Source organism: Hylobates moloch, unplaced genomic scaffold (assembly GCF_009828535.3).
Source record: "Hylobates moloch isolate HMO894 unplaced genomic scaffold, HMol_V3 SCAFFOLD_12, whole genome shotgun sequence".
NCBI lineage: Eukaryota > Metazoa > Chordata > Mammalia > Primates > Hylobatidae > Hylobates > Hylobates moloch.
The window spans coordinates 49,382,148-49,407,337 of record NW_026652287.1 but is presented as its reverse complement, the minus strand read 5'-3'; the positions used below and the strand labels follow the sequence as shown (position 1 = coordinate 49,407,337).

Below are 25,190 nucleotides of genomic sequence, written 5' to 3'. Positions count from 1 at the left end.
GGTGTCTGTGTTGTGTAGGGTGAATGATGGTTTTGTGGGATCACCTGTTGTGTAGGGTGAATGACAGTTAGGTGGGTGTCTGTGTTGTGTAGGGTGAATGATGGTTTTGTGGGATCACCTGTTGTGTAGGGTGAAAGACAGTTAGGTGGGTGTCTGTGTTGTGTAGGGTGAATGATGGTTGTGTGGGTACCACCTGTTGTGTGGAATGAATAACAGTCGTGTGGGTGTGCATGTTGTGCAGGATGAACGAGAGATGTGTGGGATCACCTGTTGTGTAGGGTGAATGACAGTTGTGTGGGTGTCTGTTCTGTAGGATGAATGGCAATTGTGTGGGCATCCTCTGTTGTGTAGGATGAATGAGAGTTGTGAGTGTCCATATTGTGCAGGATGAATGACAGTTGTGTGGCCATCTCCTGTCGTGTAGGATCAATGATGCTTGTGTGTGTGTGTCTCCTGTTGTGTAGGATCAATGATGATTGTGTGTGTGTGTCCACTGTTGTGTAGGATCAATGATGCTTGTGTGTGTCCCGTTGTGTAAGATCAATGATGGTTGTGTGTGTGTGTGTCCACTGTTGTGTAGGATGAGTGACAGTTGTGTGATCGTTCTGTGTTGTATAGGATAATAGCGAAGGTGGGCAGCTTCCCTGACCACAAACCCTTGTTTTGTATTTTTTTGTTTTCTTTTTGTTTTTGTATTTATCTCTCATCTACAGAACTGCATTTTCCAAGTACAGCACTGAACTGAACTGTATAAATAGAACCTAGCCAGTGTCAAACTGTATAAATAGAACCTAGGCAGGATCAAACACACACACACACACACACACACACACACACACACACACACACTCTCTCTCTCTCATGTTTATTTCTAATATTTTTATTAATCAGATTGATTGAGACCCTACCTCACCCGAACCTTTTATTCTCCTCCTAAGCAAAAATTTAAACCAAGAGAGTTTCCTTTCCAATGTTTTTATAGCATTCACCATTTTTAGGGTTTGCAATTGTATATTTCTATTCAATTTTTTGTTTGTTTGTTTGTTTTTTGTTTTTTGCGTTCTTTTTTTTTTTTTGCACCCAGCTCTTGAGGATGCTTTTAAGCGGAGGGCTTCTGCAAAGCAAGATAGAAAAGTCAGAACCTTGAAAAACTTTGCTGACCAAGAACGCTAGTGCAGCAGAGCCAGTCCCATCACAGCCCCGATTCCGGGTGCTAGGGGCGTGCGCAGCCTCAAGAAGAGAAGCTTGAGAAATAGGAGAATTAAAGATACTTCTATCAGGGTGGAGCCGGCCACCAAGTTTTTTTTTTTTTTTTTCTTTTTTTTAACAGTACACACTGTGGTAAACCATTTGGTTCATATTGTTTTTGCTAAAGTCAGTCCTGTGTGTGGTTTCGGTACACCGCTTGGGTAACTGTTGAAACTGCTGTGGTTTGAAAATAAGTTCTATTTTGCCTTTTCTTCAATCTTGTATCCCTTGCCCCCTGTTAATGAAGTCTCCCTGCGGTAGGCAGTCAGCACACCCGAGAGGGTCTTTAATTTCATTTGTCTTTATTCACTGCCGTCTGCTGTGGTCCCCGGTAGTTCCCGCTGCAAATATCTAGGATCGATGGTATCCAACCAGGTGCCAGGATGATGCCTGGCACCTGGTTTAATGCCATAATTCCCAGATGTTTCTATACCAACTTTTTTGGGTTTTGTTTTCATGATTTCCATCCCCTTTTCTGAAATGCGCATCAGTAAAGCTCTCTCCTTACTCATGTTTTCTGGAGCCATGAAAAAGTATAAAACCCTGGCGTGGGTGCCCGTGGCAGCTTTTGCTTCAGGGCCTGGAGGCAGATTAAAGTTACTTTGTCACGTTTGAGATAAGCTATACCTCACAAAATCGGAAAAAACGATTAAGGAGTTAGCAGAAGTGGTTACATAAAAGCAGGAACTAGACCTAGAAGGTTTGAAAAATACAGCCGCTAAAAATAAATCGCTGAGCAAAAGTGGGAAGTTTGGGCCGAGGGCCGTGGCCCTGCTGTGATGCTGGGGGCTTTCTTTGCTCAAAGCCTCCGGTCATCAGCAAGGTCGAGAGCTGGAACGGGCGCTCGGCTGACCTCGCACGTGTCAGGTCCAAAATCGCCTCTCTTGCCAAAGCACAAACACTAACAACTGAGAAAAAAACCGTTGTTGTTGTTGTTGATTTTCCTTCTGAAAACAAGAGGCCAGCAGTTGATGTGCCCTGGTTTCATGTTACCGTAGTCATGATTTCTAAATAACAACGGTTTCGGCAACAGAACAAAACCAGGCACAGGCAGTTCTTGGTGTGAACGAAGCTTTTCATCTCTCCAAACATCTCTTTGCGCATCAGAAACCTCAGCTTGAAATGGTAGCAGGCAGAATTCTTAACCACTCCTCCCAAAAACCAATTTCTTTTTTTTAAACCCCCCAAACCAAGGGAGGAAGATCTTCATTGAAAAGAAGAAGAAAAGCAGCTCAAAAATGACTGCTTTATTTGAACCTTCTGTACTGTGGCGGTCGCTCTTGGGGGCCCGGCTGGGGCGTCCTCCCTTTACACCGCCCTCCACATACTTGCAAATCTGCCTCAGGTGATCATTCCCTGCAGGAATGGCTTCCAGAAATCAAGCAATGTCCACTCTGGACTTGCTGCCCGTCCCAGGGGGCTACACCGTGTCCTGGGACTTTGAGCTTCTCCCCTGGAAACACTTACTGTTTCCTCTGCTAGAATCTTGCCATTTGATCCATATCACATAGGTATTCGAGGAAAAATCAAACACCCAAGCATGCACAGTAACATTGCTGTTTCCTGCAAACCAGAAAGGGCAGATGCCTTTATTCCCTTCTCGCTCCCCAGGGTGTTGCTCCAAAGGGCCCCAGGTCCCTGGAGACCCGTGGAATCTGTAACAGGCAGCTGTAACAGCCCCCAGCCCGGGGGCTGCGGGCTGGGCCAGATCACCCTGCTCTCTGCAGCCCCGGGGAGGTCGGGGGTAGGAGGAGGCCACAGTAGAGCTGAAGGTGGGAGGGGCATCTGGGGATAGAGAAAAGGAGACACCTAGAAAGCTCGGGTGTGGGGACTTCCCTGAGAGGGCAGGCGTTGTTGGAAGGAGAGGGGCCACATTCCTGTCCTGATTCACCAGGACCTCCTGAAGCCCACTGTGTGCCGAGCCCTGGGCTGGAGGGCACCAGGGACATGGGGTGGTATTGGCTGGCATTTGTGATATGCTGAGCCCGCTTTTCACAGAGCTGACCCTCGGCCATGCCAGAGGCCAGTGCCACGGGAAGCAGAGTGGTGAGGGACCCTGGGGGAAGGGGGGCTTTCCCATGGAGGGAGAGGCTCGGCACAAGCAGGCAGGGGCTCGAGGGACTAGCTGAGGTCACTGTCCCTATCCTCTGCAAACCCACAGGCTGGGGTGCAGGACACTGTCACACTGTCCCCCAGGGTGCCCCTGCCGGTGGCTTTGGTGGCTCCCTGCTCACACTTGCTCTATCTCAGCCTAAACAGCAGACAGGATTGTCCCGCAGTTCAAGAGGTTCAAAGTCCAAGATCAAGGCGCCAGTGGGGTTGGTTTCTTCTGAGGCCTCTCCTTGGCCTGGTGCATCTTCACATGGCTGTTCTGTGTGTAGATCTGTGTCCTAAGCTCTTTCAATGAAGACAGTCATTGATCCTTTGACTTCATTTTAACTCAGTTACCCCTTTAAATATGCTATCTTCAAGTATGGTCATATTCTAAGGCACAGGGGTTAGGACTTGAACATATGAACAATTGTTGGGGAGACACAGCCCTTTGTTTGGATTAAGAAACAGGCTGAGGGGGGTGGCCGCCATGTCCCACACCGTCTTCGAGGGCCACTCCCAGCCCCAGGGCTTGGCTGCAGAGCTAAACACAGGCATGATGGGGAAGGGGCTGCCATTTCTTCCCTGAGAAGGCCACCGCCTGTGATGGCATTCCAGTTGGGAGTGCCTTCCAGGCAGAGGGACAAGGCATAGCCAGGAAAGAAGCCCTGGGTTTGGGGGTTCCTGGGGAAGGAGGTGCCACCTGGACAAGACTGGGGTGTCATCCCCAAGCGGGAGAAGCCCTCAAGCAGTCTGGGCAGGGCGCTGGGGCCTGCCTGTGTTAAGAGGCCACTTTGCTGGGTGGGTTTGGCTCACAGGGAAGGGAGCCGAGCTGGTGGGCAGCCAATAGGGAGACGAGGCTTCTAGGGACGGGAGGGTGGAGGTGAGGGGCCCTCGCCCACCCTCCATCCTGCTCAGGAGCCCTAGGGAGCCCCCTCTGCTCCAGTGGACAGCCTGGGGCTCACAGGAGGCTAGGCAGGCCTCACTTGAGCCCCTCCCGCCTGCCCGTCCCTTAGGAGAGGGAACAGGGCAACTCCGGGAGACCCGGCAGCGAGGCCTTGGCTTACCATTGGCTCATGCCTGGGACCAGGAGTGGCCCTGCATGGGAGGCGGTCTCGAGGTGGGGGTGTGAGGCAGTTCCTCAAGGCCAGTGGAACCAGCCCAGGGGCTGCGGGCTGGGCCAGATCACCCTGCTCTCTGCAGCCCCAGGGAGGTCAGGGGTAGGAGGAGGCCACAGTAGAGCTGAAGGTGGGAGAGGCATCTGGGGATAGAGAAAGGGAGACACCTAGAAAGCTCGGGTGTGGGGACTTCCCTGAGAGGGCAGGTGTTGTTGGAAGGAGAGGGGCCACATTCCTGTCCTGCCCACGTGGGCTGGGCACTGCCCCTCTGGGGAAGGGTCTCCAGCATGGTTTGCCCACAAGTTTTGGCAAAGATAGGCCCCTTCCAGATCCCAGGGCCCCCTTTGCTAACTGGGCCTTGGGGCTGACAGTGAATTGATTTGAGGCCACAGGAGGAGACTGATACCAGGCCTCGACCTCCCCTCTTTCTCATCCATGTGAGTCCTAATAGAGCCCAGGACAGTTCGCCCTCCAACCCTGAGGAGGAGCCTCTTAGATGGACGCACACAGACAAGGAGTCTGGAAGGATCTCCCGCAGCTGGTGGCCAGAGGTCAGCTAAGGATGCGACGGCGACCCTGGTGGAACCCTGTGGGACAGGCGGAGGTGGACAGGCAGGCCACAAGGGTGGGCTGCCAGGGAGTTTGTCTCCGAGTCCTTCTGTGCAAACCGTGGGAAGGAAGACTGTTTTTCCTTGAATATGCAAAAAGAAAGCAGCAGTCCTTATGCTGGCCCAGAACTGCCGGTTGAGAGAAAAGTGAATTTCCGTTTCCAGAAGTAGGGCTACAGGCAAGGGGGGGCTACAGGCCAGGTTCTCACTGACCCATGCTGGGCACGGCGGTGCAGGACACTGAGTGGGAGCAGACTCCTGGGACCCCAGGAACGTCACCTTGTTTGGCACTCTTCTTCTCATTTCCACTCACAGATAAGGAAACCGAGGCCAGCTGGGAGGAGGCACTTTCCCTTGCCGAGGCCCAGAGCTAAAGGCGGCAGATGGGGGCTATAGCTCCGGAGCCCACAAGGACACCTGGGGCCTCAAAAATGAGGCCTGGGATGGCTGATCTGCTGGGGGAACAGAGGGAACGGTTTTAGATCTGGGCATGGAGAGGGACCAAGGCTGGCCTGTGTGGGCTCGTTCTACTGGATGAGGAAGGCAGGTGTCCCGGTTTCAGGTGGTGGGTGGGGCAGGTGTGGCTGGAAGTGCAGCCAGAGATCCAAGGTCAACCCTGGAGGGACAGGCAGTTCCTGGTTTCTTCTAAACATTAGCTTCGAAACTTCCAGAGTTAACACAGTGGAATCATGTTGCATATTATTGAGCTTCCAGTCTGGGGTGCTGCGTGGACCACATTGAATGCCCAGGGACTCCATTGGGCAGATAGAGGAGTGTCAGGAGCATGGAGTCAGCCCGGCTGGCCTGCCAAATGCAGCTGCTGGAAGGCCCGTCAGGTGGGACCTCCCGTCACCAAGCAGATCTTAACAGGCCTCTGCTTCTTGGTGGAGTATTCTGGTACATTGGCAGGACGCATTGGGAAAAGCTACCTGCCCTCAGGCCATGTCCCCCACACAGTCTCATTTTCCTCCACTTCTGAACACTTCTCTCCCGCTTCCCTGTCAAGATATACCTTGCTGGGACTGGGCATCCTGGAGTTCCCTGCTTGGCAGAAGCCCAGAAAGGCCCCGATAAACCCTGCCCCTTGGAGCCACCAACACCAGAGGGACAGAAGTGGGGGCTAAAAAAAACTTAAGGCCAGGTGCAGTGGCTCATGCCTGTAATCCCAGCACTTTGGGAGGCTGAGGCGGGCAGATGACTTGAGGCCAGGAGTTCGAGGCTAGCCTGGGCAACATGGCAAAATCCCGTCTCTACTAAAAATACAAAAATTAGCCACGCATGGTGGCTCATGCCTGTAGGAGGCTGAGGTGGGAGGATCACTTGAGCCCTGGAGGCCAAGGCCGCAATGAGCCATGATTGCACCACTGCATTTCAGCCCAGGTGACAGAGCGAGAAGACTCTGTCTCCAAAAAAAAAAAAAAGAACTTAAACCTCAAAACCTCAGCATGGCAGAGCTGCTGTGTGCAGACCCTTATAACTAACACGCCTAATAACCATACCACGTTGTGAAACTAATCCCTCCTTTTCATTTGCAAGTAACTCTCCCCCCACTTTTTTTTTTTGTTTTACTGTTAGAAGCTTGCAGTGTATTTTTCTGCTCAGCCATGATTTTTTAAATTAGTATGTTAATAAATGTGTTGCCATGCTAAAATGAATCTGTTTGAAACGTACCTGCATGCAAACTATTCTAGGGCAACTCAAGTTTTAGCTGCTCTGTGTGTGTTGTGTGTGGGAGTCATCTGAAGTGTTTTTCCTGTGTTGTTCACAACCCGTTAAGCCCCTGGGATAAAGCTGATTATAACTGGGATTCCCCAGGGTACCTCCGTCCAGCCTGTTAGCCAAGTTCCAAGCTCTTCCCAGAGAAGCGTCCCGGGCTTGTGCCCACCAGCATTCTGCTCTGTCCGGGTGAGTAACTCATGTTTCTTTCTTTCTCCTTTTTTTTCTCCTAAACTTTCCAGGTAAAAGTACACCTGTAAGCCAGCTTGGTTCCGCAGACTTTCCCGAGGCCCCCGATCCATTCCAGCCACTCGGGGCTGACAGCGGCGACCCGTTCCAAAGTAAAAAGGGGTTTGGGGACCCGTTTAGTGGAAAAGACCCATTTGTCCCCTCCTCTGCAGCTAAACCTTCTAAGGCCTCTGCCTCGGGCTTTGCAGACTTCACCTCTGTAAGTTGAGTCCTCCGCCTCCGGGCCACCCCCCTCCCTTCCATTTGCAGCTTCCCTGGGATTTTTGTCTCCTTTTAAAGGCAAACCTCCCAGCTTCTTTAGCCTCTTGGTACCTCACACTCTCTGTCCCTCGCGTTATTTATTCTACACTGCCACTTCTGTAAGAAAAACAGTTTCTCAATAAAAAAAAAAAGAGCCGCGATTTGGATGCTCTATCATAAGGGCACGTTTTCTTCCAGCAGGGAGGCGGGACCTGTCTGTCCTTCACGGTAGATTCTTTGTATTCTTTGTATTATTTCTGTTGCACTGAGGCTGTTGTGTTCACTGGTTTTTGGAAGCGAAGATGTCAAACACTTCCGAAGTACGAAAAGAAGATTGCAAAAGTTACATTAGAGTTCTGCTGTCCCCCAAAAGCCCTTTCTTTGTGCACAAGTTCTCACAGTCCCGCCCCATGCATTTTGTGCCACAAGTACAAATTGAAGGACTTTAGGCAGATCGCACCAGGGAAGAGCAATTTGAAGTTTTTTTTTTAAAGCTTTTAAATTTCAGTTACCAGCTCCAATGAAAAAAGAAATCCAGTCTAGAACAGCCACTCTGAAAGCCAAAACAAAAAGAGCTCAAAAAAGCTGTTGAGCAAAGTTAAGTGCCTTTTCAGAAGCACATCCCGGGATTTTGAAAGCCTGGCTTTGTTTTCCTGTGTGTGAAAAAATATTCAAGATTGTAACATGCCGTCGCTTCAAGGAGTTTTTAGTAGCTTCCTTGATACGTGAAAATCTTGTTCTCTGAAAGCTTCAGGTGTTGTCTTCCCAGAATTGGTTTCACTGTATGTGACGCACTCGCTTTCTTCCTTTGGGCTTGTTAGTTCCTTCATCATTAGGTGTGAGACGTGTTATTTATAGACGCTTCGACTCCTGGGATGGCTCTTTGAACACAAGCCCTGCCATGTCAATGCACAGAAAGCACCCGATTTGTTTCTGGGCCGTCTTGATGATCTCTACCGTGCACAGCTATCCTATGGCTTATTTATCAATTTATTTATTTTAGTGACAAAGTCTCGCTGTGTTGCCCAGGCTGGTCTGCATTGGCGCGATCAGAGCTCACTTGTAACCTCGAATTCCTGGGCTCAAGCGATCCTCCTGTCTTGGCTTCCTGAGTAGCTGGGACGACAGGCGTGCAACACCACGCAAGGCTAATTTTTAATTTTTTTTTGTAGAGATAGGGTCTTGCTGTGTTGCCTGGGCTGGTCTGGAACTCCTGGCCTCAAGCAATCCTCCCACCTTGAAGTACTGGGGTTACACGTGACTGGCCCGTGTGGCTTATTTAAATCGCCCAAGACCCCGACCTGTTTCTGGCTCTTGGTGACCTATAAATATTTTACAACTGCAGTGAGTTTGATTTTGTTGACCCTAGATGTGCACTGGGGGTCTATACAAAATGGTGACATTGTTAATAAAAGCCAGAAACAAAACCTGCTTTATCTAGAGTTTCTTGAATAGCCCTTCATTTATTTTCTGGTGGAAAAATATTAAATGCTGATTTAAAAAAAAAAAACAGAACTCTTCACACATGACTCAGGTACTCTGTCTTGGGTAGGGAAGAGTTAGGTAAGTGGGGTGAACGGCAGCTTGAAGAAATGACTGTTCTCTTTCTGAAAGTCATAGTTCTATTTCCTGTGACCCCAACCCCCAAAGAGCTCGTTTTCTCGAAAAAGCATAAAAAAAAAAAAAAAACACCCAAGGTTTCAAGGTATCATTTGGCTTAGTATTTCTGGTAGTTCCAGAACAATTGTTAACTTCAGTTTTAAAATAGTGCCAGCCATTTTATCACCTTCATCTCCTGGTGGGAAAGCAAATTCCACCCAGGCCTGGGTGCAGCCCTGCTATTTTCTGTTTTGTTTTTTTTTTTCCCTAATTTTTTGGTTTTTATATTTTCAGAGCTGAGTCTTGCTCTGTTGCCCAGGCTGGAGTGCAGTGGTGCAGTCACAGCTTCACTGCAGCCTTGACCTCCTGGGCTCAAGCAGTCGTCCTGCCTCAGCCTCCCATGTAGCTGGGACCTCAGGCGCGCACCACCACATCTGGCTAATTTTAAAATGTTTTAATAGAGACAGGGTCTCACTTTACTTGTCTCTGGTCTTTGAACCCAGTCTGGTCTTTGAACTCTGGGCTCAAATGATCCTCCTGCTTCAGGCTCCCAAAGTGTTGGGATTACAGGCATGAGCCCCTGCGCCTGACCTGTTTTCTGTTTAAAATCACTTTTCCCACTGCAAATACCCCGGTTTTTTCCAGAGGAAATTATCAGATAGTGTACTTCAGCCACTCTGAAGGGATAGTGTGAGTGAAAACAGGACCCTTAATTGTTTTTGTTTGTCCCTTTGGGTCGTATCATTGTCTAAAATCATCCATAACCAGTTCTCTGGGGACTCCAGATGACGTCTCTCCATGTTCACAGCATTCGGGGGCTCAGCCGATCGGCTGGTGGTTTCTAGGTTCACTGGATCTTGACTATTTGTGCTAACTTAGAAGAGGGCACAGCTGCTTCCTCTGGTTTGAATGATTCCACTTCCCTGAGCAAATGCCAAGAGGGCTGTCGGGCTGTCTGGCTGCCCGGCAGATTGGCAGCGTGACTCTTTTCAGCGTGGACGTTCTGAAACTGCTGTTCAGGGCACATTTTTACCTGTGCAGGAGCAGCCCAGTCCACACTGGCAGTCAGGGGGGCCCAGGTCACCCGCACCTCACTTGTGGAGGTGGTGCCCCGGCTGTGCCTCTCCAGAACCCTCTAATTTACAAGCCCCAAATTTCCATCAATGGGTTATTTGTGTGTGTGGCTGTTCCCAGGAAACCTCTTCCTCTCTGGTATTTCTTTAAAAGCAGGCCTTTCTGTCTCAGGCAAATGTGTGTATTAGGAAGTGGCATTTCTAGGTTAGCAGAACGGTTCTTTTGGAAGTTCGCATTAAGAGCAGTGCAAATACCAGATCAGGTAGGCTGTGCTTTGAATTATTGAAGGAGTTGGATGCAATTTCAATGTCAGAGTAAGTGAATGAATGGGAAGTGGCTAGGTGTGTCCTGCACATGGTGGGGTGGAAGTGCCATCAGATGCCTTGGAGTGCCAGTGTCCTTTCCTAGTGAGGACAGGTGCCGGGCGCCTCCCAGGGCCATCCCATGGCCCAACATGCCGAGCTGTCTGAACTGCGGATTTCCAAGAGGCTGATGAAATGAACCACTTATTTGCTTTTGAAAATGAACCGCATCCTGAGTGGGCAGGCCTCGGCGAGGATGGTGTCCCACCCCTATGGTGTCTGGGTTCCATGGTAATGCCAGAGGGAAGCAGAAATCAGAGCCAGTGTGTTTCCCAGCCACTATTGGTTTTGCATCGGCCACACCCACAGGCATCCAGATTCTGGCCTGTGTGACCCACCCAGATACGAGAACTAGAAGGTGGCCCCCTCCAGGGCTAAGACAGCAGACACAGAGGGAGCTGCGGAGTCCCCTTTCAGGAGAGCTCTCCCAGGCCTCACAGTGCAGCGTGCCTCCTAAGTGCATGCAGACCTCACCAATGCAAGTCTCCGTAGTGGATTCGTGAGCTGACCTTGAACCAGTCGACTCTGAAGGCACTGGGAACTTTCCTACTGACAGCTTTCATTTGGAAACACAGACCCCCTCAAGGGAAGGCGCTTCAGTGACACTCTGTGACACGGGGGCTCAGCGGGGCCAGAGAAGGCCAGGGGACTGTGGTTCAGATCCACCCGGCCGGTTACTTGGCCATTCCAGGCTTTGATTTGGATCCGGGCGAACATTACCATCAGCTCCCACCCACCCTGTCCTCAAGGCTGGTGGAGGGTGAGGTCCCTGTCAGCCGCGCTGTCTCCCTCCCGCTGTTGTCAGCAGCACCATGGAATAATTTCCACCCGCACTTGTTGTTTTTTTCCTTGTTTTTCTCCCCATGAGGTGTTGGAAAATTCCCCAAACTGGGGCGGGGGGACGCTTATCTGTGCCCGTGGCAGTGACACAATGGCGGGGAGGGAGTCCGACGTGGAGACTCATTAGACCCCCCCCAAGTGTTTAGCTGGGCAGTGCCTCTTTAAGAAGTCAAGACTCAGCCCTTCCTCCCAGTGACATCTTTTCTTGATACTGACACTCTGCCTGTCCCCTATCTGGGTCCTGAGGCCAGCTAGAGGGAGGCCTCCAGGGCTCCGCATCCCCCTCACTGCCACATCTGCCTTCCAACCAGGTTCCTTGCATGTACCGGCTCCTGCACCTGGCCCAGTCCCCCCAGCCCTGCCATCTGGCCCTCGTCTCTCCTGCTTCCTGCTCATGCCACCATCAAGCCGTGAAATGCCAGACGCTGCCAACCTGATCACCAAACTCGCTTGCCCACGGAGCCTCCACGGGGAAATCCCAGCTCCTTTCTGGGGCCTACGAGCCCCTCCTCAGTCTGGCTTATCCCACCCCACGCTTTGTCCTGGTGACCCCAAGGTCGGGCACTGAGCCTCACACCCAGAACCTCGCAGGGACGCGTCCTCCCTGTCAGTTTCAGCTGGTATCCTGCTCCCCACAGGCCTGGGTGGGGGGGAAAAGTCTAGAGTGTGAGCCACCCCTTCCATGGCCTCAGTGTCCCCAGCTGTCAGAGGGATGAGATGACAGCAGGCCCACCCCTAGGTTGTCATGCAGACCTATTGCTGCGTGTGGTGGAGAGGCCGTGAGTGTTCCTGTGTGCTTCCTTCCCCCACCCTCCTGGGGGAGTCTGCAGGGCCCTCCTCGAGAGCCTGGGTGCTTGGGTCCTGGATCAGTCTGGGATTGTTTGTATATTTCTGCTCCCAAGGGCGCCTGGGGAAGAGCCACTGCGCATGTTATCTTTGGTGTTACTCCAGTGTTGAGCAGAGAGCTGGTCAGAGGCAGTGCATCACAGAGAGATGTTAATAAGGGAATCCTTTGAATCCCTAAGCGGCAGCAGCTTTCCTGAGGGGGCCGATGATGCCAATGACCTCTCAGGGAAGTCTGCGACATGGGGACCCACCCTGGGGGAGGAGCTTGTGGGATGTGGCTTTTCTTTTCATGACTAAAGTACTTTGAGTTGTTTGAAATCACCTATCTCAGCATCAAGATGGTTTTCTCCCTTTTTAAAGTTTTTATTTTAACTGAACATTTTAGAAAAACACCCCAAGGATAAAAACTTGACTAAATGGCAGTGTAAATGCCACACCTTTTGTCAGCGTTCTGGGAGAAATTGACCCTCAGAGCCGGGTGCAGTGGCTCACGCCTGTAATCCCAGCACTTTGGGAGGCTGAGGCGGGTGGATCACAAGGTCAGGAGTTCAAGACCAGCCTAACCAACATGGTGAAACCCCGTCTCTACTAAACATATAAAAATTAGCCAGGCATGGTAGCGCACGCCTGTAATCCCAGCTACTCAGGAGGCTGAGGCAGGAGAATCCCTTGAACCTGGGAGGCGGAGGTTGCAGTGAGCCGAGATAGCGCCACTGCACTCCAGCCTGGCGACAGAGCAAGACTCCATCTCAAAAAAAAAAAAAAAAAAAAAAAAAAAAAAAAAAAAAAAAAAAAAAAAAAAAAAAAAAAAAAAAAAAAAAACGAAAAAGAAAATGACCCTCAGAGGGACTCAGAGCTCTCTGGAGCATGGCCGGAGGTAGAAATACCGCATTCCCAGGGTGCAGAATTGTCTGCGCCGCGGGGCTTCAGAGCTATGCACGCTCGAACTTCCCCATCTTTGCACCTCTTGGCCACCAGCATCAAGGGCCCATCCTCACTTCTCTGCGTGGGGCGGGGTGGCTGGTTTCTTTGAGGCCCAGAGGTCACGGTTAAGGTCACACTCAATCACTTGCATCCCGTCCGTTCTGCTTTCCAGATGGGGGGCCTGAGACAGGCTCGCATGCCCATTGCGCCCAGCCAAGACACGCTTATCCCCTGCATATCGGACCCTCCGCTGGGCGGTGGGCAGGACCCTGCCCCCTCCCACGCATTCCCTGCCTCCCTCCAGCTTGCAGGTCCTAGCCCCAGGGCCACATCACCCACTCTCCGTTTTTCCTTTGCAGTTTGGCAATGAGGAGCAGCAGCTGGCGTGGGCCAAGCGGGAGAGCGAGAAGGCGGAACAGGAGAGGCTGGCGCGGCTGCGGCGGCAGGAGCAGGAGGACCTGGAACTGGCCATCGCGCTTAGCAAGGCTGACATGCCTGCCGCCTAGGCGAGGGCCATGTGTAGGCGGGACAGGGCACGGGCGGGTTCCAGAGAGGGGGCAGTGCAGATGTCTATATATACACACACACCGTCGCCACCGTACTCCAAGGACCGGGACTCGGGGGCTTGTTCAGGGTGAGCAAGGACTAGGCTGCAAGACCTGGAAAGGTCACATCTCCTGGGGAAGCCCTTACAGAGGCCTTGGCCACCACTTCTGCAGGTCCGTCTCTCCACTGTGCCATCCCCCCAGGGCTGACTGCCTCCGGCTCTTCCTCTGGGAACGAACACACAGCGGTCAGTCGAGGAGAGGAAGCGCCCAGGGCTTCCCCGCCTCCTCCCTACTCGTAGCTGCAGACATCCCCGCCCGCCCTCCCACGCATCAGTCAGACACTCCCCCAATGGTGTATGCACTCGTTGTATAAAATGAAGTTTGAATGATTAATATAAAATATTTTAATACAAAACAAGAGAAGCTTCTTTAATCTCTGTAAACATTGTTTTCCCTACATGGGTATCAGGAAGCAGATCAACCAGGTGGAACATTGCTCTTTAAATCTTAAGTTTTTACTTTTTTTTTGGTAATTTTTTTTTAAAGAGATGAGATCTTGCCGTGTTGCCCAGGCTGGTCTCAAACTCCTTGACTCAAACAATTCTCCTGTCTCAGCATCCCAAAGTGCTGGGATTACAGGCGTGAGCCACCAAGCCCTGCCTATTTTTATGTTTTAACCAACTTTATTTTTTAGGACAGTTTTAAACCTGCAGAAAAATCACAAAGATACAAAGAGTTCCCATAAGCCCCTTAGACAATTTATCCTTAAAGAAATTTTTTTTTTGAAACAGGGTCTGAGCTCTGTCACCCAGGGTGGAGTGCAGTGGTATGATCTCAGCTCACTGCAACCTCCACTCCCCCGGGCTCAAGTGATCCTCCCACCTCAGCCTCCCAAAGGGCTGGGATTATAGACGTGTGCCACTGTGCCTGGCCAGTTTTAAATTTGCAGAAAGATCGCAAAGAAAATACAAAGGGTTCCCTTAAGCCCCTTAGAGAGTTTACCTTATTTTTAACATCTTACATTACACATTACTTACATCCCAATTAATGAACCAATACAGATTCATTATTATTAACTAGAGTCCACACTTTATTCAGAATTGCTCTGTTTTTTTGGCCGGGTGCGGTGGCTCATGCCTGTAATTCCAGCACTTTGGGAGGCTGAGGTGGAGGGGGGGATCACCTGAGGTCAGGAGTTTGAGACCAGCCTGGCCAACATAGTGAAACCCTTTTCTCTACTGAAAAAACATAAAAATTAGCCGGGTGTGGTGGTGCACACCTGTAATCCCAGCTACTCGAGAGGCTGAGGCAGGAGAATCACTTGAAACTCAGGAGGTGGAGTTGCAGTGAGCCAATATCGCGCCATTGTACTCCAGCCCGGGCGACAAGAAAGACACCGTCTAAAAAAAAAAATGCAGGTAGGGCACGGCGGCTCACATCTGTAATCCCAGCCCTTTGGGAGGCTGAGGCAGGTGGATCATTTGAGGTCAGGAGTTCAAGACCAGCCTGGCCAACATGGTGAAACCCCATCTCTACTAAAAATACAAAAAAAAATAGCTGGGTGGTAGTGGAGCATGCCTGTAATCCCAGCTACTAGGGAGGCTGATGCAGGAGAATCGCTTGAACCTGGGAGGTGGAGGTTATGGTGAGCCAAGATCGCACCTCTGCACTCCAGTCTGGGCCACAGAGTAAGACTCTGTCAAAAAAAAGAAAAAAAATTCTGTTTTTCCCCCAATGTCGTTTTTCTGTCCCAGGATCCCCTATGACATTCAGCCCTTACATCTCCTTAGAATTCTCTGGGCTGGGTGGAACCCCGCCTCTACTAAAAATACAAAAATTAGCCGGGCACGGTGGCAGGCGCCTGTAATCCCAGCTACTTGGGAGGCTGAGGCAGGAGAATTGCTTGAACCCAGGGGGCAGAGGTTGCAGCGAGCGGAGATCACGCCGCTGCACTCCAGCCTGGGCGACAGAGTGAGACTCTTGTCTCGAGAAAAAAAAAAAAAAGAATTATCTGGGCTGTGTGAGTTTCTCAAACATTGTGTGTTTTTGATGACAGTTACAAGGAGAACTGGTCAGGTGCTTTGTAGAATATCCCTCCACTGGGATTTGTCTGATGTTTTTGCCATGACTAGATGCGGAGCTGCACTTGGGGGAGGAAGACCACGGAGATGAAGTCAAATCACATCAAAGAGCCATGTCATCAACATGACTTAGAAGGCTGTTGTTGACCTGGATCCACTGGACGTAGATTTATTTTTATTTATTATTTTATTTTATTTTGGGACAGAGTTTTGCTCTTGTCACCCAAGCTGGAGTGCAATGGTGCTATCTCAGCTCACTGCAGCCTCCACCTCCCAAGTTCAAGCAATTCTCCTGTCTCAGCCTCCCGAGTAGCTGGAATTACAGGCATTAGGCAACATGCCTGGCTAATTTTTTGTATTTTTAGTAGAGATGGGGTTTTGCCATGTTGGCCAGGCTAGTCTCAAACTCCTGGCCTCAGGTAGATTTATTTTTAAAAAGCAGTTTTTCAACCTCAGATATTTTGTTACATAGACTCGTCTCAGGGCAGTAATTAATGAGATTGAAAATACAGGGCCGGGCCTGCTGGTTCACGCCTGTAATCCCAGCACTTTGGGAGGCCAAGGCGGGTGGATCAAGAGGTCAGGAGATCGAGACCATCCTGGCCAACACAGTGAAACCCCGTCTCTACTAAAAATACAAAAATTAGCTGGGTGTGGTGGTGGGCACCTGTAATCCCAGCTACTCAGGAGGCTGAGGCAGGAGAGTGGCTTGAACCTGGGAGGCAGAAGTTGCAATGAGCCGAGATCATGCCACTGCACTCCAGCCTGGTGACAGAGCAAGACTCTGTCTCAAAAAAAAAAAAAAAGGCCAGAATCAGTGGCTCATGCCTGTAATCCCAGCACTTTGGGAGGCCGAGGTGGGAGGATAACTTGAGGCCAGGAATTCAAGACCAGCTTGGCCAACATGGTGAAACCCCATCTCTACTAGAAATACAAAAAATTAGCTGGGTGTGGTGACAGGCACCTGTAATCCCAGCTACTCAGGAGGCTGAGACAAGGAGGATCGCTTGAACCCGGGAGGCAGAGGTTGCAGTGAGCCAAGATCGTGCCACTGCACTCTAGCCTGGACAACAGAGTGAGACTCCGTCTCCAAAAACAAAAAAAGAAAATCCTCAGGAAAAGGAAAAAATATTGGCCATTCATTAAGTGGAAGTGGATCATCATAAAGGTCTTCTTCCTCATCATCTTCCCGTTGAGTAAGCCGAGGAGGAGGAGGAGGAAGGCTTGGTCTTGGGGTGGCAGAGGTGGAAGAAAATCCACATACAGGCAGGGCACAGTGGCTCATGCCTGTAATTCCAGCACTTCAGGAAGCTGAGGCGAGTGGATCACCTGAGGTCAGGAGTTTGAGACCAGCCTGGCCAACATGGTAAAACCCCGTCTCAACTAAAAATACAAAAAGTAGCTGGGCGTCGTGGCAGATGCCTGTAATCCTAGCTACTCGGGAGGCTGAGGCAGGAGAATCACTTGAACCCGGGAGGCGGAGGTTGCAGTGAGCTGAGATCGTGCCACTGCACTCCAACCTGGGCAACAAGAGCAAAACTTGGGCTCAAAACAAAGAAAATCCGCATACGACTGAACCCACCCAGTTCAAACCTGTGTTGTTCAAGGGTCATCTATAAACCATAAACTGAAGTTTATGGTAGATTTGGGCGAATGTAGAGATTCCAAACCTTTGGTAATCCCCCTTTTCCAGGTTACAGACCCTCAAGGGGTCCCTGCAGTCCTGGAGACGAGGGTGTTGGGAGGGGACGTCTTCTTGGTTCCCATGGAATGGGCCTGCTTTGTGGATTGGGGCCTGGTGGGGCCTCGTGGGCTTTGTAACCTCTAAGATGCCCCTAATCTTCTCTGCAAAAATGAGCAGCTTCCTGAAAGTGGTCATGGCCGGAGGCAATTCCCAAGACTTCCTTCCTCCTGCAGGAAAACCCCAGAGTGAATCTGAAGGTCCCATGCCACGTGCTTCTGCCATGATAGATCCCTTTGGAGAAGGCGCTGAGTCACCTCTCTCCAGGGTAGTCACAGCTTTGGCACCATTTGAAGGAAGGTGAGGCTCACACTCTATATTTGGTTTGGGACGTCACAATTTTCACAGCGATTCAACTTCCATTATCTTGTTGGAAACTCAAAGCAACCTTGTAGATGAAGAGGGTGGATGTTAGCCCATTTTCCTGATGGGAAAACTGAGACTCATTCTCTGCAGTCATTTGCTCAGAGCTCGGAAGCCAGCCAGGGACGGAGGCTCGTTTTGCTGATTTGAGAAAATAATTGAGGGTTTCTTCGAAAACTTGAGGGTTTCTAGTTTCTTGTTGTCTTCTGCTTATTTGCATATTCACCGTACCCAGAAGAGGCAGGTGATGGCTCTTGATATCTTAGAAATGGAAAACCATGTATTGAATTAGGAGCTCTTACCCAGGGGATGGGATGTTTCTAGGGAAAGCAGTGAACCCCTGAGTGCACATTTGCCAGTTTTTTGTTTTTGTTCTTTTTTTTTTTGAATCGGAGTCTTACTTTGTCGCCAGGCTAGAGTGCAGTGGCGTGATCTCAGCTCACTGCAACCTCTACCTCCCGGGTTCAAGTGATTCTCCTGCCTCAGCCTCCCAAGTAGCTGGGACTACAGGCACACGCCACCATGCCTGGCTAATTTTTGTATTTTTATTAGAGATGGGGTTTCACCATGTTGGCTAGGATGGTCTCGATCTCTTGACCTCATGATTCGCCCACTTCAGCCTCTCAAAGTGCTGGGATTACAGGCATGAGCCACCGCACCCAGCCCTGGTTTGTTTTTTATTGTATGTGAGTCTGCAGAGTGTTCATAACTTTTTATCTTTTTTTTTTCCCTTTTTTTTAGAGATGGGGGTCTCGCTCTCTCACTCAGGCTGGAGTGCAGTGGTGCAATCATAGCCCACTGCAGCCTTGAACTCCTGGGCTCAAGTGATCCTCCTGCCTCAGCCTCCTGAGTAGCTGACCACATCCGGCTAATTTTTTTTTTTTTTTGAGATGGAGTCTCGCTCTGTCACCCAGTCTGGAGTGCAGTGGCGCGATCTCAGCTCACTGCAAGCTCTGCCTCCCGGGTTCATGCCATTCTCCTGCCTCAGCCTCCTGAGTAGCTGGGACTACAGGCGCCCGCCACTACTCTTGGCTAAATTTTTTGTATTTTTAGTAGAGACGGGGTTTCACCGTGTTAGCCAGGATGGTCTTGATCTACTGACCTCTTGATCCGCCCGCCTCAGCCTCACAAAGTGTTGGGATTACAGGTGTGAGCCCCCACGCCCGGCCCTGGCTAATTTTTTTTAATTTTATTTTTATTTTTATAGAAACAGGGTCTCACTATGTTGGCCAGGCTTATCTCCAACTCCTGGCCCCAAGTGACCCTCCCGCCTCGGCCTCCCAAAGTGCTGCTGATTACAGGTGTGAGCCACTGTGCCCAGCCTCCATCTGATTTTTAAAGAGGTCCTCAGACCCCTTAAAAAGTTAGAAGCTGGTCCCAAATCCTGTTTCCTTCCTTTCCTGCTACACACACACACACACACTCCCCTGCTGTGTAAATAATCAACATCAAATCCACAGATCCATCCCCTCTCCCATTGGCAGTCTCTTCCACAGCAAAGGACACTCACGCCCTTTCCTGAAGAATAGAGTATCCAGTTGGAACAAATGTATGATGAAAATTTCCAAACATAATAGTTGAAGAGAAAAGGATAGTAAACACCCCCACCCAGCGTCAACTGTCATCCAGATTTTCCACCTTTGCCACTTGGCTGTCTTCCTTTGCTCTGGAGAAGCGCTTTAGAGCAAGTTGGAGTCAGGATGCCATTTCGCCCACATGCCCTGAAGCGCACATCACTGAGACGTGTGGTGACTGACATGCTACGTATACTCCATGCCAAGGTCACGTCTGAGAAAATGAACAATGACCCCTCCTTCTAGCCATCAGATCTTTCAGATAAGAGGCAACTTTCGATTGTTTTTCAAATGGTTTCTTTCTCTCTCTCTCTCTCTTTTTTTTTTTTTTTTGAGATGGAGTCTTGCTCTGTCACCTGGCTGGAGTGCAGTGGCGCGATCTCAGCTCACTGCAACCTCCGCCTCCCGGGTTCAAGTCATTCCCCTGCCTCAGCCTCCCAAGTAGCTGGGATTACAGGCACCTGCCACCATGCCCGGCTAATGTTTTGTATTTTAGCAGAGACGAGGTTTCACCATGTTGGCCAAGACGGTCTCGATCTCCTGACCTCGTGATCTGCCTGCCTTGGCCTCCCAAAGTGCTGGGATTAGAGGCGTGAGCCACCGCGCCCTGCCTTTTTTTTTTTTTTTTTTTTTTTTTGAGACAAAGTCTTGCTCTTGTCACCCAGGCTGGAGTGCAGTGGAGTAATCTCCGCTCACTGTAACCTCTGCCTCCTGGGTTCAAGCAATTCTTCTGCCTCGGCCTCCCAAGTAGCTGGGATTACAGGCACCTGCCACCACGCCCGGCTAATTTTTGTATTTTTAGTAGAGACGGGGTTTCACTGTGTTGGCTAGGCTGGTCTCAAACTCCCAACCTCAGGTGATCCACCCGCCTTGGCCTCCCAAAGTGCTGGGATTACAGGCATGAGCCACTGCCCCCAGCCCTTTTTCAAGTAGTTTCGATCTAGGGTTGGTTGAATCAGCAGATACAGAAACCTCCAATACAGCAGGCAAGAGGCAACTTTTATTTTATTTTTATTTCTTTATCTTTAGAGAAAGGGCCTTACTCTGTCACCCAGGCTGAAGTGCAGTGGTGCGATCATAGTTCACTGCATCCTCGACCTCCTGGGCTCAAGTGATCCTCCCACCTCAGCCACCCAAGTAGCTGGGACTACAGGTGTGCACCACCATGCCCAGGTAATTAATTTTTTTGGTAGAGATGGGGTCTCGCTATGTTGCCCAGGCTAGTCTCAAACTCCTGGTCTAAAGCAATCCTCCAGCTTCAGCCTCCCAAAGTGCTAGGATGACAGGCGTGAGCCAACACACCCATCCGAAAGAGGCAACTTTTTTTTTTTTTTCTTTTAGAGACAGAGTCTCGCTCTGTCAGCCAGTCTGGAGTGCAGTGGCGTGATCCCAGCTCACTGCAACCTTCACATCCCGGGAATAAGTGATTCTCCTGCCTTACTTAGCCTCTTGAGCTGGAACTACAGGCACATACCACCATGCCCGGGTAATTTCTGTATTTTTTGGTAGAGATGGAGTTTTGCCATATTGCCCAGGCTGGTCTCGAACTCCTGACCTCAGGTGATCCACTTGCCTCGGCCTTCCAAAGTGCTGGGATTACAGGCGTGAGCCACTACACCTGGTCACAAGAGGCAACTTTTGACTGCAACCCCATTGTGTTTTGTCTCCCAGATTGTAAGGAGCCGTGTCCCCTTTCTGAGTACCCTCTATCTTCTCCGCATCCAACAACCCAGTTTGGACTGGTGCTCAACTGGAATTCAAGGGCCCACATTGCCCGGTCCAAGCCGTGTTTTGGAAAAGGATGACGAATGATCTACAGCCTCCTCTGAGTAAATGAAATCACATCTTCAAAGCCCATTTTATGTAAAAGGACATTCTCATCCTGGAACAGTTGTGGAAGGCTATTTTTAAAACTGTCAGGAAGCGTCTGGGAAACAAAGCAACTGCCTCTTGAAATAATGGAGTCAATATTTCTGCCTCTTATCAGATCAAGTTCCTTTGAAACATGCTACTTTTTTTTTTTTTCAAAAATTTTCCCCAAAGTTACTAGGACCTGTACAAATTGTATCATGAGCTGTTTTTGGAAAAATATAAAAGGAAATGGAAATACGATGGTTATCGCAAGCTTATTCCAAAGAGATGACGTGATGTGGGCTTGCCTGGGTAGAGTCGTGTTTACGTTGAGTGGTCTTTATTTTTATTATTTTATTATTATTATTATTATTTTTTTTTTTTTTTTGAGACGGAGTCTTGCTCTGTCCCCCAGGCTGGAGTGCAGTGGCGCGATCTCTGCTCACTGCAAGCTCCGCCTCCCAGGTTCACGCCATTCTCCTGCCTCAGCCTCCCGAGTAGCTGGGACTACAGGCGTCCGCCACCACGTCCGGCTAATTTTTTTTGTATTTTTAGTAGAGAAGGGGTTTCACCGTGGTCTCGATCTCCTGACCTCGTGATCCGCCCGCCTTGGCCTCCCAAAGTGCTGGGATTACAAGCGTGAGCCACCCGCCCGGCCTATTTTTATTTTTTTTTATTATTATTATTTTGAGACAGTTTTGCTCTTGGTGCCTAGGCTGGGGTGCAGTGGAGTGATCTTGGCTCCCTGCAACCTCCACCTCCCAGTTTCAAGCAATTCTCCTGCCTCAGCTCCCCGAGTAGCTGGAATTATAGGTGCCCGCCACCACGCCGGGCTGATTTTGTTCATTTTTAGTAAAGATGGGTTTTCACCATGTTGGCGGGCTGGTCTGGAACACCTGACCTCAGGTGATCTGCCCACCTCAGCCTCACAAAGTGCTGGAATTGCAGGCATGAGCCACTGCACCCAGCCGAGTGGGTCTTTAAATATCACTCCTTGATTTGCTTTCTGGTTTGGTTTTGTTTTGGGGACAGGATGTTGCTCCGTTGCCCAGGCTGGAGTGCAGTGGTGTGATCATAGCTCACTGGAGCCTCGACCTCCTGGGCTCAGGCCATCCTCCTACCTCAGCCTCCTGAGTAACTGGAACCACAGGCATGTGCCACCATGCCCAACTACTTTTTAAAAATTGGCCAGGCACGGTGGCTCACACCTGTAATCCCAGCATTTTGGGAAGCCAAGGCAGGTGAATCATGTGAGGTCAGGAGTTCAAGACCAGCCTGACCAACACGGTGAAACCCCATCTCTACTGAAAATACAAAAAATTAGCCGGGCATGGTGGCAGGTACCTGTAGTCCCAGCTACTCGGGAGGCTGAGGCAGGAGAATCACTTGAATCAGGAGGCAAAGGTTGCAGTGAGCTGAGATGGCACCACTGCACTCCAGCCTGGGCAACAGGGTGAGACTCTGCCTCAAAAAAAAAAAAAAAAAATTATTCATAGAGATGAGGTCTCTCTATGTTGCCCAGGCTGGTCTGGAACTCCTGGCCTCAAGCAATCCTCCTGCCTCAGCCTCCCAAAGTGCTGAGATTACAGGCGTGGCCACCGTACCCAGCCTGATTTCCTTTCTGACTGACGTGCAGGGGTGCTCTCTATTCATGACCTTGGACCTAACCTCTGTGCACCTCAGTTTTCTCATTTGACTAAGGAGGTTGGGCCAGACAACCAGTGAAGACTTTTCTTTTTTCCTTTTTTTTTTTGAGACAGAGTGTCACTCTGTCACCCAGTGGCACAGTCTCGGCTCACTGCAACCTCCGCCTCCCGGGTTCAAGTGATTCTCCTGCCTCAGCCTCCCAAGTAGCTGGGATTACAGGCACCTGCCACCATGCCCGGCTAATTTTTGTATTTTTGGTAGAGACGGGGTTTCACCATGTTGGCCAGGCTGGTCTCAAACTGCTGACATCAGGTGATCTGCCTGCCTTGGCCTCCCAAAGTGCTGGGATTACAGGTGTGAGCCACTGCGCCCAGCCCAGTGAAGACCTTTCTAGCTCTAAAAGCCTTTAAGATGATTATTCAAGTCTCTAAAAAGAGACATATTTTAGGATCTCAGATAATAAAAAAAGAAAAATTGAATAAACATTATCTTGTGAGCCTCATCTTTAAAATATTTTGCTCACTCTTGATAACCTTAATTTCATAGTTAAGGGGGAAATCCTAGTTCAAATAACACTAATATACAGGCCGGGCACAGTGGCTCATGCCTGTAATTCCAGCACTTTGGGAGGCTGAGGCAGAAGGATCACTTGAGGCCAGGAGTTCGAGGCTGAGGTGAGCTATGATGGCACCACTGCTCTCCAGCCTGGGCGACAGAGCAAGACCCCAACTCTAAAAACAACAAAAAACTCGCCTAATATAATGTCTCAATAATATATCAACAATGTGTAATTATATCAATATGTTATATATCAATAATATATCTCATAAACTTTTAAAACACCATTGCAAGAAACACTAGTTTAATAAATGAGCAATTCTGTGACTTTCCATTGTTATTCCTATATTAACCTTCACTTGGGAGAGAGAACACTTTCTGAGGCCAGAAACAAGGACTTTGAGATCCTGCTCTGTGATGAACATTATTTCTTTGTACTAAGGACAAAGGGCAGAATTTCCACTACGAGAGCCAAAAAAAGACTCAAGACAAGATGTAGCAATTGTTCAACTATAAACACACTTTTTAAAGGAAATGAGGATCCTGGTTCTAAGAGAACAATATGGTGGACCAGAACCCTGGTTTATTTTCCGGTTCTAGGTCCTGGAGCAAGATACCTGTGGCATCTCTTCCCCTAAGGTAGACCAGAGAAGATATTGAAGCCATGGACGGGCAATACGCATCTTGGAAAAGGCACAGCCTAAAGTCAGAATTGGTGTGAAGACAGCTTCACCCCTGGAGAGTGTGACCTTGGGTTGCTCAAATCACTACTTGGAGTCCCCATTTTTCTTCATCTATAAGATAGAGGTCATTGGCCGGGCACGGTGGCTCATGCCTGTAATCCCAGCACTGTGGGAGGCCAAGGCAGGTGGACCACCTAAGGTCAGGAGTTCGAGATCAGGCTGGCCAACATGGTGAAACCCTGTCTCTACTAAAAATACAAAAGTTAGCTGGGTGTGGTGGCGGGTGACTGTAATCCCAATTACTCAGGAGGCTGAGGTGGGAGAATTGCTTGAACCTGGGAGGCGGAGGCTGCAGGGGACTGAGAACAACACACCGGCACCCCACCCGGTGAAAAAAAGACTGAGACTCTGTCTAAAAAAAAAAAAAAAAAAAAAAAAAAATGGAGGTATAACAGCTATCCCTCAGGGCATATTCTAGATGTTCAAGTAAAGTGGTAGAAACAGTAGTAGTGGTTTTTGTTTTGTTTTGTTTTGTTTTGTTTTGTTTTTTTGAGATGGAGTCTCACTCTGTCGCCCAGGCTGGAGTGCAGTGGCGTGATGTCGGCTCACTGCAAGCTCTGCCTCCCGGGGTTCACGCCATTCTCCTGCCTCAGCCTCCTGAGTAGCTGGGACTACAGGTGCCTGCCACCATGCCCGGCTAATTTTTTGTATTTTTAGTAGAGACGGGGTTTCACCGTGTTAGCCAGGATGGTCTCGATCTCCTGACCTCATGATCCACCTGCCTCAGCTTCCCAAAGTGCTGGGATTACAGGTGTGAGCCATTGCGCCCGGCCAGGTTTTTTTTTTTTAATTAAAAAATTTTAATTATGGCCAAGCTCAGTGGCTCACACCTGTAATCCTAGCACTTTGGGTGGCCTAGGCAGGAGAGTCACTTGAGGCCAGAAGTTTGAGACCAGCCTGGCCAATCTGGAGAAACCCCGTCTCTACTAAAAATACAAGAATTAGTGGGGCGTGGTGGCACACACCTGTAATCCCAGCTGCTTGGGAGGCTGAGGCACGAAAATCACTTGAACCTGGGAGGTGGAGGTTGCAGTGAGCAAAGATTGTGCCACTGTGCTCCAGCCTGGGTGACAGAGCAAGACTCTCTCTCTCAAAAAAAAAAAAATTAATTATGATAAAAAACATGAAACTTACCATTTTAACCATTTAAAAATTTATTCGGCTGGGCG

At 49.8% G+C, this 25,190-nt stretch overlaps 1 protein-coding gene across 11 annotated transcripts in view; it reads left to right on the top strand.

Annotated features, from left to right (window-relative positions):
• Window positions 1–13,879, top strand: part of EPS15L1 (epidermal growth factor receptor pathway substrate 15 like 1) — a 120,566-nt gene extending 106,687 nt beyond the window's left edge. For 4 of the 11 annotated variants that reach the window (XM_032170029.2, XM_032170027.2, XM_032170025.2 and 1 more), the window contains 2 exons: window positions 7,024–7,229; window positions 13,275–13,872. In XM_032170029.2, coding sequence (XP_032025920.1) covers window positions 7,024–7,229; window positions 13,275–13,421 — 353 coding nt within the window. In that variant the 3' untranslated portion in view covers window positions 13,422–13,872. Of the gene's footprint in view, window positions 1–7,023; window positions 9,139–13,274 lie in introns of those variants that run through there. The other 7 variants (XM_032170028.2, XM_032170026.2, XM_032170024.2 and 4 more) reach the window with 7 other exon arrangements.
• Window positions 13,880–25,190: the final 11,311 nt, after the last annotated feature.